The 15,809-nt window shown below is 35.9% G+C and overlaps 1 protein-coding gene across 3 annotated transcripts in view; it reads right to left on the reverse strand.

The window, feature by feature from the left end:
- Positions 1–401: 401 nt before the first annotated feature.
- LOC106873722 (uncharacterized) overlaps positions 402–15,809 on the reverse strand; it is a 57,900-nt gene continuing 42,492 nt past the window's right edge. The window contains exons 2-6 of one of the 3 annotated variants that reach the window (XM_014921198.3): positions 12,622–12,801; positions 4,373–4,494; positions 3,553–3,720; positions 1,892–1,990; positions 402–631 (exon numbers count right to left, since the gene is read on the reverse strand). In XM_014921198.3, the coding sequence (XP_014776684.1) occupies positions 1,895–1,990; positions 3,553–3,720; positions 4,373–4,494; positions 12,622–12,801 (566 nt within the window). In that variant the 3' untranslated portion in view covers positions 402–631; positions 1,892–1,894. Of the gene's footprint in view, positions 632–1,891; positions 1,991–3,552; positions 3,721–4,372; positions 4,495–12,621; positions 12,802–15,809 lie in introns of those variants that run through there. The other 2 variants (XM_014921199.3, XM_089352161.1) reach the window with 2 other exon arrangements.

The raw sequence follows: 15,809 nt of genomic DNA on the forward strand, positions 1-15,809 counted from the left end.
GTTAACAGAGAGAAATCCATTCACCATTTCTGCTTCTTCCATTCAATGATGTTTGAATGTTTTTCTATTCACAGAGGAACGGATTAAACCGACTGAATTGAACCTCATCAGCAGAAATGCTTTGTGATTGTTAAATGGCTGCAGAAAAACAACTGTAAAGAGAATCGATTCCATCAGACTGCTTTGAGTTTGTCAATAGAGAGAGATTGAAAAAAAAAAAAATGAATAAAGAAACTGAAATAAAATAGAATAAAAGACTCAAAAAAAAAAAATCTAACCCACAGCATGAAATAGTTTAATCAATAGATAACACAGATAGGCATTATTTGTAGTGACTTAAGCAATGTCTTACTTTAAAACAGGCCAACTTTACAAGGTTACAAATAAAGAAAGAAAATAAATATTATTACAGCCTCTTTATTTAGCATTTTTAATCCATAGAATCATTGATTAAAAATATATTGTCGGTGTATTGACAGAGACAACGATGAAGAAACAGGCACCAGCAGATTCAAGGATTTAAAGAGGACATAGACCTGCTGCTGCTACTGCTGCTGCTGCTACTGCTGCTGCTGTTATGCTGTTGTTGCTTCTGTGAGTGTTCTTGTTGTTGTTGTTGTTGTTGCTGCTTCTGTTTGGAATATACAAACGATAGCTTATCAGTTTAATGTAAACATTGTTTGGGTGAGTCAAGTGCATCGTTGCCAATGGCTTCCTGCAAAGTGTAAATGGAATTATCACTCTTCGGCAATTATTGAATAAATAAAAATATTTCTCTGTATCTGTTATCGTTTATCTGACTTTTTACCCCAAATAATTCATGCCCGGTTATGACTGTTCCGAGCAGGCATGGCTGTGTGGTTCAGAAGCTGGCTTCCTGACCATTTGGTGCTGGGTTCAGTACCAATGCAGGGTAACCAGCTGCAAGTTGACCAGAGCAGTGCTATTGTGGATTTGGTAGATGGCAACTGAAACAAGCCTATTGTATACACATATGTGTGTGTGTGTGTGTGTTTGTGTGTCTATGTGTATGTGTGCATGCATATTTGTGTGTGCTTGTGTGTGTTTGTGTGTGCTTGTGTGTGTTTGTGTGTATGTGTATCTGTTTATTATTATTATTATTATTATTATTATTATTATTATTATTATTATTATTATTCAGTTCACTGCTTGGAATCAAACTCAGAATTTTGCCTGCGCTCTTAACCACTATGCCATATGACAATTATGGAGTGAATTTTAGGGCTTATAAATTTAATATTCTCCTATCCTTCCTTGATAATAATAATAATAATAATAATAATAATAATAATAATAACATCGAAAAATTCCTTAGGAATGAGAACCCAGGTTCAAAATTTCCCCAAGACACCTGATGAAGGCTGGAGGGTATATCAGCAATAACGTTGTGTTAACAACAAACACGATGAGGACAAATAACCGTCAATTGTAAATACTGAAAAGCACTGGTGAGGGTGCCACATAGAAATTGCTGGCACTGGTGCCATGTCTTTGAGTGAACACTTGTTTTGACATCATGTGATGGTTGAAAATATGCATCACCATCATACAAATAATTCTGTTTGTTTCTCATCTTGCATGAAAAACACATCTGGTTATGGGGAAATATTACACAGCTTAGAAACAGACAAGGGTTGGCAACAGGAAGTGCATTCAGATGTAGAAAATCATCCTCAATAAATTCTGTCTGACCCATGCAAGCAAGAAAAAGTGGACATTTAAAAACAATGGTGATGATGAGGAGGAGGATGATAATGATGAGGATGAAGAAAGTGAAGAAAGGCAGGATGGCCAAAGCTAGAATGTCTTTTATTATAGCTTTGTTTGTGCAGGGCCAACCAGAGCTAAACAACAAGAAAATATATTTTACCTTCTATGAGTGGGACATGCTACGTTTTTCCAGCTTATGAAACTCTTTTTCAGCTATTTTTCGGTTAAAGGAATAATGGTAGTTAATAAGATTTGACATCTGAAAGGGAAGAGAGAAAAATAAAAAAAGAATTATAATAAAAAAAGTGAAAGAAAATAAAAGAAAATTATACTAGTTTCAAATTTTGGTACAAGGCCAGCAATTTTAGGTGGGGGGAGATTAGTCAATTGCATCAACCCCAGATAATGACTGGTACTTATTTGATCAACCCTGAAAGGATGAAAAGCAAAGTCAATCTCAGTAGTATTCGATCTCCGAACATGAAAACATAAAAAAATGTCTCTAAGCCATTTAGCAATCCAGCTAACGATTCAACCAACTCGCTGCCTTAATAAGGGAAATTATCTTAGCCATCAACTAATATTCTTTTGGTTTTGGCTCCCCACCTCCTAACCACATTTTATCTTTTTTTTTATATATATATTATTCTACATCGGCTCTTTAAATCTCAATGAATTAAGTCAACAATAGATAACCTCTTAACTACCATTTAGCATGTGGATGGCATCGTCTCGACAATTATTTATCTTCGAAACAATTCTATTTTCCTGAACCAACAAATATATATTTCTCTACATTTACACAGTAATTGATTTGTTTGCTCTTCATCAAATTACTCTGGAGACTTCAGCTATATTGAAGACATCGACATAAGTCAGAAATGTCTTCAATTGTCTGCCGCCGTTGCTAAGAAAATAAGACCATTATATTAGCCATCCAATAAAATGCTCTCTCGACTGCATATTTTGTTCTACTTTACATTATTAATACTCCACAAATTAAAGAATTAAAAATGTCCTTTTCTACTCTAGGCACAAGGTTCGAAATTTTGTGGGAGAGAACCAGTCGATTAGATTTACGCCAGTATGCAACTGGTACTTAATTTATTGACCCTGAAAGGATGAAAGGCAAAGTCGACCTCGGCGGAATTTGAACTCAGAACATAAAGACAGATGAAAAGAATTTAAAATATTATTTTCTACACTAGGCACAAGGCCTGAAATTTTGGGGAAGTGGCCAGCTGATTAGATTGACCCCAGTATGCAACTGGTACTTAATTTATCGACCCCGAAAGGATGAAAGGCAAAGTCGACCTCGGCGGAATTTGAACTCAGAATGTAAAGACAGACGAAATACCACTAAGCATTTTGCCCGTCGTGCTAATGTTTCTGCCAGCTTACTACCTTAAAGAATTAAAAATATTAGACCAGGAATGGTTGTCCAGGAGCAGACATGGCTGTATGTTTAAAAAGGTAAAAAACTTTAATACATCTTACGATCGTTTCGCAAAAGTATTGTCTTTATAATGGAATCCAAGATTGATAAACTTTGATAGGCAATACTTCCGCTCATCAGAGTTGGAGAAGGTGAAGTTTGTATAATTAATTGAATGCTATTTTTTAAAATATGAAAGATTACTGTGAAGGATTTACCAAGGATGCATATACAGACTTCAAAATTGTTTGAAATTTTAAGGTGTCTCCATTATTTTGTCCAACCCCTGTATATGGAATGCATGTATGTGCATGCATTTGTGTGATAAAAACCTTTGTAAAAAGGGACATTGATTTCAGCAACAAAATAATTTAGGTATCACAAACCTTAAAAGAATAAACACCCCTGTGAAAGAGCTGCTTCTTCTCAAATTCATTAATATTTCTTCGGAAGTCTTGAGAAATATTTGTCTCCTTTTTCTCTATTGATTTGCCTTCATTCTCATGTGACTTCAATTTCTTCAGACAAAATGTCTGACCACATTTTTTTTGTAACTGAAAAAAAAAAAGAAAAAAAAAAGAAATCCATAACGACTAATTAGGAACTAAAGAGACCGAATGCACTGTTTGCAAAACCACATCATGACATAGAATTAGCATTTTTCAAAATGTATCTACAGAATTTTAACTGGAAGTCATGGGTTTCTTTTCTCCGCCCCATTTTGATACAGGCAATTGGATGTTGAAATGCTCAACTAAGTTTCAGCTTCTTGTATGGAAGCAAATACAAGTCACAAATATTGCTGACAGTGAGTAAAATGCAGCAAATTTATATCCACACCAACAGCTTGAAATTTTGGGGAAGGGCTCTACACAAGGCTTGAGATTTTGGGGAAGGGCTCTAGTCGATTACATCGACCCCGGTAATTAATAGATATTTATTTATCAAATTTGAGAAAAGATGCAAAGCCAAATCGAACTGAGCTGAATTTGAAACCAGAATGCAAAAGACCCTAGAACCCTGTTATTGTGAAACAAAACCCTTGTATATTTTTTCCTTCTCCCTGTTCCTCACCACCCACTCCCTACCCATGGCACTCAACTGTTTATTGACCCTCAAAGTTACCCAGTGACCAGTATTTTTATGAAGTAAAATTCTGCAAATGTTGGAACTTGATTTGCCAAGAGAGTCAAAAAGTGCACCAACATCTAACCGCTGACATTTCTGCGCAAGAAATCTCTCCCTCTGCTTCTTCTTCCGTTCATTAAACTCTTCCAGAAATTTCTCTTGGTTTAGATTTTCCAATGCTTTAATTCTTTCATTAAAATCTAGTAAACAGAAAGAAAATATAAACGAAACAACTTTGAATATACAGGAATGAGATGGAAGGCAAAATAAATACAGAGAGGAGAAAACGGAAAACAAAAAACAGGAATGAAGTTATTCTTGGTATTTAAGAGAAAAGAAACATTTGACAGAAACAACTTGCATCGAAGCAGAAGCTAGGAAAGGTCATTGTGTCATAATTTTGATCTCAAATAAGTAACTGTCACAGAGAGAAAATAGAAACGTATACTTAAGCTGCAAAGGAGAAAATATTTCCAAGATTAATGATCCAAATAGGTCTGGAATAAAGCGAAAATTCTAAATCATACTCCAGGGGAAAACATTTCGGTAAACCGATAAAAAGCTAGGAATAGAAACGGGTGAGGGAGGGGGAGAAGGTGGGCGGAAAGGAAAACTTTGCTAATAAGTTGAAATCTTCGAAATAAATCAAGAAAATGTTGGAGTCATACAGAGAACGGTTGTGATTTAGGTCTTGTAATTCAACAACTCTGACATTGGTGCAATGGTGCAGATATAAAGCAGCAGTGAAAGAGTGGCAGTGGTGGTGGTGGGGGTGTTGTTGTTGTTGTTGTTGCTGTTGTTGATGATGATGGTGGTTTTGCCACTATTGTTGTTGGTAGTGATGGTGGAGGTGGTGATAGTAATTGTAGGAGTGGTGATAGTGGTAGCAGCAGCAGCTGTAGTAGTAGTAGTAGTAGTAGTAGTAGTAGTAGTAGTAGTAGTAGTAGCAGCAGCAGCAGTAATATATCATCATTATCATTGTCATCATTATCTTTTAACATTCACTTCTACATGCTCGTATGGCTTATATAGAATTCATTGAGGCAGATTTTCTCCAGTGGGATTCAGTTCCTGTCATCAATTGTCCCCTACTTCCAAGCAAGGTAATAATTCCCCTTGGCAAGACATGTCTGTCAAAGAAAACTGGGGGCAAACAACTCCACTTGCATGATGATGGGGCTCATTTACATCCATCATGTGATGCCAAAACAGGTAGAGGGGACAAACACAGACACGCAATATATATATATATATATATATATATATATATATATATATATATATGACAGGCTTCTTTCAGTTTCCATCTATCAAATCCACTCACAAGGCTTTGGACAGCCCAAGGCTATAGCAGAAGACACTTGCCCTAGGTGTCACGCTGTGGGACTGAACCCAGAACCATGTGGTTGGGAAGCAAGCTTCTTACCACACAGCTACTCCTACACCTATATATATATATCATCATCATCATCGTTTAACTTCTGCTTTCCATGCTGGTATGGGTTGGACGGTTTGACTGAGGATAGGCGAGCCATATGGCTGCACGAGGCTCTAACTTGATCTGGCAGAGTTTCTACAACTGGATGCCCTTCCTAATGCCAACCACTCCGAGTGTGTAGTGGGTGCTTTTTACGTGCCACCGGCACGAGGGCCAGTCTGGCAGTACTGGCAACTGCCACACTCAAATGGTGGTTTTTTATGTGCCACCTGTACAGGAGTCAGCCAATGTTTTGTTTACATGCCACCGGCACAAGTGCCTGTAAGGCGAAGCTGTATATAATGTAGAAGTGAGAAAAGACAAGATTAGAACCCTGTACACAGAGCGGCAAAAATAAAGCACTATAAGGTACTCTACTTAGGCTACTTAAGATTGTCTATTGTTTATGCCAGTCCACCTTCCCGATGTGAAGTCAAGCATCTCTTCTCTTTACTAGTTTCTTTCGGTTTATTTCACTTTTTAAACAAAAAAGGTATTTTGTCTTTCCTCTGTTTTTCATCTTCTTATTGTCAGGTTTTTTTTTTTTATTTATGTGGCTTTTGCTTCTTTTGTTGTTGTTGTTGTTGCTGCTACCTTCTTTTTTTTTTCTCCGTATGGCTTTAGTTATAGAGATAATGGTGCTGGAACCACCTCCCCCACTCCTCGTGTAACAGACAAGAAAGATGAAGGTAACAATCTCTGTGCCGGTCGCTAGACACATTTCTAAATGCTCGTTGAAGCGTCACTTCAGATTTATCTAAAATGAGCTTAGAATAGAATTTTTGAATGATCAGCGGAGAAAATCGTTTTCATTTTGATTCCAAACCATGTCTTCTATCGCTATTGTCCATCCTGGGAAGAAAGGATGTCAACAGGAACAGAACAGAACCAAAAACAGAAAAAGAAAATTGGAAAAGAAAAGAAAAGAAAACAAAAACCCCTGTAGTAGAAGAGAGGAGAATGAGGTCGAAGGAGTTTGGTGAGAAGGAAAGAAATAAAAGAGAGGCAGAGAGTGAGGGGGAGAGAGGGTGTAAGAGAAGAACAAAGAGGAGTGAAAGAGAGAGAGAGAGAGAGAGAGAGAGAGAGAGAGAGGGGTGACAGTGTTAGAAGGAGAGATGGAGAGAGAGAAGCGAAAAGAATGAAAATAATGTCTTTCATTTTTACTCTCTCACACTTTCTAATAATAATGATGATGATGATGATGATGATGATAATAATAAGAAGAGGAAAGACACAGAAAGAGCAAAAAGAGAGGTGAGTGAGAAACAGAGAGAGAGAAAGGGAGGTGACAGTGAGGGAAGGAGAGAAACAAAAAGGGAAACAAAAAGAACAAAATTAATGTCAAAAATGATATTGTTTTTCATTTTTATTCTCGCACACTTTCTAATAGTAATAATAATAATATATAGTAGTAGTAGTAGTAGTAGTAGTAGTAGTAGTAGTAGTAGTAGTAATGATAATAATAATAATAATAATAATAATAATAATAATAATAATAATAAGCAGAAGAAGAAGATGAAGAAGAAGAAGAAGAAGAAGAAGAAGAAGAAGAAGAAGAAGAAGAAGAAGAAGAAGAAGAAGAAGAAGAAGAAGAAGAAGAAGAAGAAGATTGAAAGAGCAAAAAGAGAGGTGAGACAGAAAGAGAGAGAGAGAAGTAGAGGAAGAAAAAGTAAGAAGAATTTAAAAGAAACTTATTAAACTCTCAATATAAAAGAGTACGAAAGAGTACGATTCAGAGAAGAAAGAAGCAGAAATGCTCAGAGAGGATGGTTTGTCTGGGTTTTTTTTTTTTTTTACTGCTTTGTTTCTGTTTTTGTGCAGTGAAAAGAAATGCATTGAGTGATGGCTTAGCATTTACATGAGACATGAGAGATGCTGGCAGACTCAGATATGTTTATACATTATTATTATTATCTTTGCCATCATCGTCATTGTCATCACCACCACCACCATGCATATGTATACATATATCTTTATGTATGTATGTATACGTGTGTGTGTAAGCTGGTTTGTATGTGTGTATGTGAGTGTGTGCATACATATATATATATATATATATATATATATATATATATATATATATATATATATATATACATATACAGCTGCCTTCATTATTTTATATATGTATGTGTATATATATATGTATATATATATATGTATGTGTATATATATATGTATATATATATATGTATGTGTATTTTCAATGTGTACACATATTATGGAAAAAATAAATAAATACACTTGTTTAAAATGGCTTATTGATGTGTTTTGTTTCTCTTTTTTCCCTGACGAGATGATTACATTATTTTACATCATTTTATTCCCTCTGGAATAATATCAATGTTTTCTTTGAAACATATGTCGGAAGTATAAAGATTTGAACAACACCTGTGTTTAACTCCATTTCTTAATTTATATATATATACATAACTCTGCTGAGTGGTTGGTATTAGGAAGGGCATCCAGCTGTAAAAATCCTGCCGAGAGAGTCACAGAAGTTTGGTACAAGCTTCTACCTGGCCAGCTCTTGTGAAACCGTTCCACCCATGCCAGCATGGAAGGCAGATGTTAAACAATGATGATGATGATGGGGATAACTCAGCTTACATATGCTTGGTCAATACTGACACTGGCCATATCTAATTTGAAAACACCAAGAGGGGTGGGGCAGGAAGTCTTTTAAGTAATTTTAAGGATACCCTAATCTGCTCATGAAGGGGAGTGGTATTTGCCAAAATCTATCTGACCTCATGCTTAGAAAGTAATTTGATCGTAATTCACCTTACATCTTTTGTAAAGAAGTGTGTTTACACGCACACATATGCGTGAGTGTGTGTGCCTATATGTGTGTGTGTGTGTGTGTGTGCACATGCGTATGTGTATATGTGTAAATGTCTGTGTGTCTTATAGGAATCAAACTGGATTCTACATTGTACAATCATTCACTTGGTGACATATCATTTTTATTTCCTTTTGTTTTTCCCTCAGGTACAAAGAAAGCGTATTTTTTTCTTCTATTTCCCTCTCACTCTCTCCTCCCCCTTCTCTCTCTCCCTTTCTCTCCCTCCTTTTCTCTCTCTCTATCGCTCTTTGTGCTCTCTCTCTCTCTCTCTCTCTCTCTCTCTCACTCTCTCCTCACTATGCTATGTAATTATTTAATGTTCAATGAACGGTGCAGAGTGTGCATTCCAATTCATTTCATGTCAAATATTTGGTATGGCATTATGGAAAGGTCTGTTCCTTCTTTATATGATATATGTATCTCTCTCTCACTCCCTGTGCATATATATATGTGTGTGTGTATGTATATATATATATATATATATATATATATATATATGGATGTATGTATGTACGTATGCATGTATGTATGTAGTGTGTGTGTGTATGTATGAAAGTAGGTATGTATACATGTATGTATGTACGTATGTATGTATCATCATCATTGCTTAATGTCCGCCTTCAAATATATTCATATTCGACATCTTTAAACACATATTTCGATATTTATTGAAACATATCCCAACAGAACAGCTCATAGACGATTATACATACATATATATATATATATAGAGAGAGAGAGGTTATGAGAGGTAATGGTGTCAATAAGACCCAAAGGTGTCAGGTAATGCTGAGTAAGTGCTATGGATAGACCATAGTTAAGCTCCAGGTTCAGTGATTATGCGAATAAGGAGTCCAACATAGGTCATATATCAACATGTGTATATATAAATTTTTTTTTTTTCAGAATGAGATAAAATTCCAAGGCTGTGAAAGATTTTAGAACATTTATAGATAGAAGGTCTTACAGCTGTTTCTGGGATATTTATTATATCCCTTCATCGAAGACGGTGTGAGAAAATTGTTAAGCAATAGTTAATTTAGATAAGATACGAGATAGAGAGTGGGAGGAATGAAAATGGATGTGAGATATGCAGAGATATTGTATTTGTAGATCCATTATTTAGGCAGAATGGTATACATATAAGATTCCAATACCTTGTGAGTAAAATACAATAGTATTTAAAATTGCTCATTCCAAGTATAGAGTGTGTACACAGTGCTATTGAATCGAGGGTTTTATTTAAAGTGACCTAAAAGTAGGGAATGTATTTGTAAGGTCAAATCGAAAACAGGAAGAGAGGAATAAAGAAAAGAAAAAAGGAAAAGAAAACAAAAGAAAAAAGAAAAAAGAAAACAAAAGAAAAAAGAAAAAGAAAAAGAAAACAAAAGAAAAAAGTAAGCAAGGAGAGAGATAATAGAGATGAAGACAGGGAAAGTGTACTCCTTAGTGGTCAGTTAAGATAAATTGATAGTAGGAATATGGAGGTGAGGGTGATAGAGAGAGAAAGATATGAGAATCTAAAAGTCATCATCATCATCGCCACCATTGTTTTTAAATGTCTACTTTTCTATGCTTGCATGGCTCAGATGGAATTTATTGAGGCAGGTATTTTTTGCATCCAGGTGCCTTTCCTGTTGCTAACCTTTATGTTTCCAAGCAAGGTAATATTTCCTTAAAGCTGAACATGTCATGACAGAAGATTAGAAGCAATGAGCTCTGATTGTATAGCAATGAAGCTAGTTTACAACTATCCTGTGACGTCACGACAAGAAGATACAAACACACTGACACATGCATGCACACACACACACATACACACACATAAATGCACACAGATATACTTATATGATGGCCTTCTTTCAGTTTCTTATTTCTTTATTGCCCCCAATGGGCTAAACATAGAGGGGACAAACAAAGACAGACAAACGAATTACATCGACCCCAGTGCATAACTGGTACTTAATTTATTGGCCCCGAAAGGATGAAAGGCAAAGTCGATCTCGGCGGAATTTGAACTCAGAACATAGCGGCAGATGAAATACTACTAAGCATTTCGCCCGGCGTGCTAACGTTTCTGCCAGCTCGCCGCCTTTCAGTTTCTGTCAACCAAATTCCCTCCTAAGGCTCTAGAGTAGAAGACCCTTGCCAAGGTGTCAAGCAATAGAAATGAACCCAAAACAATGTGATCAGGAAGCAAACTTCTTAACCACACAGCCAAACTGTGCCTCCTAAGCCTGTGCCAGGCCACATTTCGCAACATGTAAAGACAGTGGATCTGATCACTTGAGATTTATGTCTATTTGTTAGAAACAGCAATAATAAAACAGAAGAATTTGAGAAGGTAAAGAACTGAATTTAGACAGGAAAAACTAGTTTAAAATAGTTAACATTTAGTTAAATGTAAGATACATAAATGTGTTGCAGAAGAAATGAGAAAAGAAATATTATTCCTTGAATGTCAAATCTATTTGTCAGAATGTGTTAGGCTTTGTTCATATATAGTTCATTTTCAGATTATAGTTCTCTAGTCGTACAATTAGATAATAGCACAGATGTAGAAGAAAATACAACATAGATTTATTTTATTTTAAACAGGAAACTGTAGATCATGATAGCAATGTTGTAACATGTTAGCAAGTAACAGATAATGGCTTGGTAATCTGTCAAAAGCTACATATTTGCTAACTGCTGTTGGCTTCCTCTCTGTAACATGACCTTAATTAGTTGATCCTCAGAGAAGAAAAGGAAGAAGAAGAAGAAGACATGATAATGAATTTACGAGTCCAGGCTCAATATAGAATGAGGCAGTTTGGAAAATTAATTGATGCTCTGAAGAATATGGAAGCTGTGATAATAATGAAGAAATTTGATTTCTAATAGAGGGATTATTGTCCAACCAAGAAATAAGAATGTTAATGAATATTTTCAATCATTAATTGCATATTACAATCCTAAGGAAAAATTAAGTTTCTTACAAATGTTTTCCACAAAATAGACAACAAATGACTGGAATAACACACAAAAGAAATAAATAAAAAGATTGAAGATAGATATCGAGAAATGCCAATGACCAAGTTGCATTTAACAAGGTCATAGTTTGTCCCAATGCATACATGTATGTATGTATGTATGTATGTATATGTTGTGACAGGTCAATGCATCCATACATACAGACTGAGAGACATAAAAACTATGTATTGTCATAGAGGTCAGCTGACCTGCTGCCATGATTATCTCATTGAAAATCAAAGAGAAAGTAGGTAACTATGGACAACTGCTTCAAAACCTCCGGCTTCTGTATTCAGAATATACATTTACACCAATAATAATTTGAGAAGGTGGTTTTGTGAGTAAAATGCCAAAGTGATAAGCTGGATAAGCTAGGATTAACAGGAAAAGGAAATCAACCATCTAACTTGCACATTACAAATACAACCAGTAAGTGGAACAGTAATGGTCCTGGGTTCAGTCCCACTGCGTGGCACCTTGGGCAAGTGTCTTCTATTATAACTTCGGACTGACCAAAGCCTTGTGAGTGGATTTGGTAGACAGAACCTGAAAGAAGCCTGTCATATATATATATATATATATATATATATATATATATGTGTGTGTGTGTGTGTGTGTGTGTGTGTGTGTGTGTGTGTGTGTGTGTGTGTGTGTGTGTGTTTGTGTGTCTGTGTTTGTCCCCCCAACATCGCTTGATAACCGATGCTGGTGTGTTTACGTCCCCGTAACTTAGCGATTCAGCAAAAGAGACCGATAGAATAAGTACTAGGCTTACAAAGAATAAAATCATGGGGTCGATTTGCACTCGGCTAAAGGCGGTGCTCCAGCATGGCCGCAGTCAAATGACTGAAACAAGTAAAAGAGTAAAACATTTTCTCAAGTTTAAAATGCTGTGTTTTTGTCATCTACATTCTAATAATGAAGCTTGTTACAAACTAGTTTTTTTGTCAGAGGAAGAATTTAAATAGTTAAAAACAAAAGAGAAATACATACATGCATTTGTACATACATATACAGAGTGTTCAGGCAAAATTTGATGACTTTTTCCTTTTTTATGTTTCTGTTTTTCAGGAAAAACTTGATATTTTGGTAAATAGTCAATGGCATAGGAGAGCATAAGGATTTGACTTGTAGGTGAGAAAAAGTTAGCTGCTATGGATAACTGGGAACCATCTGGATAATGGAAAAGAATCACCTGTATCATAACGATTCACACCAGATGTCAAAATTCTGACATCCTGTCTCCTACTCACTGCTCTGTGAACAATGGAAAAGCTGTAAGACATGACATGGACATCATAAAGATGAAGTTTCCCCAAACTATTATGATCTTCGCACGGGAAAGAGGAGAGAGAAAACATGATGTGACAGAGAGCGGGGTAAGGACCATACACCCAAGACCAGGGAGACATACGAGGGGGTATCAAAATGCTTCATAATTAGTTCTGTAGCATGCCAACAGATAGCAGCCTTGTGAGTGAATGTGGCAAATGGAAACTGAAAGAAGCCCATTATGTTCGTATATGTGTGTGTGTGACTGAGTGTGCGCTTAAGTGTGTGTGTGCTTGAGTGTAAGCTTGTGCTCAAGTGTGAGTGTGTGCTTGAGTGTAGTGGGTATGTGTGTGTGTGTGTGTGTGTACCTTTGTCTTGACATAATGTGATGGTTGTAAATGAGCATCCCTGTCATACAAGCAATCTCTTTGTTTCCAATCATCTGTGAAAAACTTGTCTGGCCATGAGGAAATATTACTTAACTTGGGCTCAGATGAGGATTGTTAACAGGAAGGGCATCCAGCCACAAATAGTCCACATCAACAAATTACAGCTGACCCCACACAGGTACGGAAATGCGAACATTAAATTATGATGATGACAATGATCACATTGTTAAACTCAGCCATCAACATACAGCACAAAACAATACATGTCCACTTTTCCCCCATTAAAAGTGCTGTGAGCCGGTGATTCCTCCATTTACACTGCAAGTGGGTGTCTGACAATTCTTAGCAATAAACTAGATTATATCCCTGGTTGCAGCTTATCCACTTCAGTTTTATCCGAAATACCCTTAAGACCAGCATAAATATCACAAATCTGTTTCCCTCCTCATATGAAGCCACTAGGTGCTAAATTATGAAAATAAAAAGCTGCTAAATTATGAAAATAAAAACATTTGATAATAAGCTCTATTTTATCAGCATGTCAGATAAATAAATAGCTCATTAGCTATAATACACTAATTAACGCATTTAATTGATCCATTCATTAAATGTAAGGCAGAAATTCCAAGGTCTGTAGCTAGCACATTCCTTTGAAAAATTCCCAAGCAAGGAGCTTAGAGAGTTCCTTTATATGTGACAGGAATATCTTTAGAATACACAGTGGCGAGAATGAATAAATGGGTTAAAAAGTCAGAATATTTCAATAATTTTTAGTTGTATTTCTTGCTTTTTTTTCCATTTTTACTAAACAAATAAATTATACTTCAAGAGAGAAATTTAAAAGTGGTTGGCCAAAAATAACAAACAAACAAACAAATACTTCTTTAATTTGGCTAAATAGTCTAATGGAAAAAAATAACGTCATTATTGGTATTGGCAAATAAAACTAGCATCTAAGAGATAAGACATTCAACAAAATACTCTGTGCAAGCAATATTTGAAAGATTACAGAAAACTTTGACTGCTGAAGTAGTTTAATTAATTGATAATAATTCTTGAACAAGATGTGAATTCTATTCTGACAAAATTTACCTTTTCAATTCCATAATGTCTCTTAGCACTGCTTAATGGAAATGGCACCAGAAAAGTGGCAGATGTTATTTTGAAATTTTTTCTTTTTTTTTAATATTGTTTTTTTTTTGTTTTTGTTTTGTGAATTATTCATTTATTTACTTTTTTAATTGACCATAATGGAAGTGACAGGAAAAACTCTCCTCACATTCATAAAATGGCTCAACGGGAAGATTTTAAAACTGGAAATGGCATTAACAGTTCCAAAGGGATGTCGTAAATATGGTAGCTAAATGGTTAGCGAAATGACAAAATTTTCTTTTGATTAAGAACTATTTCAATTTCGTGGAGTTATTCATAGAAAAGACATCGGTAGGTTGTGGGTACCCAGTTGGCCAGCCACAGAATGGTATCAGGAAACAGCTCTTACACTGTTGTAAGTGCCTGATACTAAATTAGATTACTCAGTGGCATGAAAGAATTTCGATTCTTTATTGATTTATAATGGAGGTAAATGAGAGTTTCAAACAGTTATTTTATTAAATTCTTCACTATTTTAGTATTGCTGATGCCAGTGCCACATGATGACAGTGCTGTCCGATGCCAGTGCCGCCCGATGCTGGTGCCATGCAAAAAGCACCCACTACACTCTCAGAGTGGTTGGCATTAGGAAGAGCATCCAGCCGTAGAAACCTTGTCAGATCAGATTGGAGCTTGGTGCAACCTCAGTCAAACCATCCAACCCATACCAGCATGGAAAACGGACGTTAAACAATGGTGATGATAATGATGAAGGGCAGAAATACGATAATAAAATGGGTTATAAAATTAAGATGGATTTAAGCTGAAAGTGAATGATTCTTAATAGCAGCTCAGGTCTAGCGCCTTCCAGCTAGAAACTTACCATCAAATGTAATGTAATTAAGCAATTACTGATTCAACGAGGGTTAAAGCAGTAACCTCATTGAGTTTGACCTCCCAGTGTCAGCCAAGATAGACTACATCTAGAAGCATGACAAAACTGAGGATACAACACTTGGCAAATATCTCCTTCGTGTAAAACCACCAAGAGAAGAGAATATGACCAAAGACTGCATGTACTCCATCCCATACAGGTGTGGTAGGTTATACAAAGGCGAAACATACCGCCCCCTCCAAATAAGGGTAGACGAACATTGCAAAGCTGTGACACGAGGAGATATTGATAAATCGGGTATAGCTGATCATATATGGGAAAATGGAGACCACATCCCCCTGAGGGATGAAGTTAAAATAATAGACAGAGAACAACACTGGAAAATACGAAAACTAAAAGAAGCAGCATATATGCTAGGACACAACAACCTCCTAAGCAGACCAAGTGTAGATATGAATAGCATATGGGAACTGGTATTAAGGAAGGATAGGAAAATATTAGATTTATAAGCCCTAAAATTCACTCCATAATTG

Source organism: Octopus bimaculoides, chromosome 5, assembly GCF_046866305.1.
Source record: "Octopus bimaculoides isolate indiv1 chromosome 5, ASM4686630v1, whole genome shotgun sequence".
NCBI classification, from domain to species: Eukaryota; Metazoa; Mollusca; class Cephalopoda; order Octopoda; family Octopodidae; genus Octopus; species Octopus bimaculoides.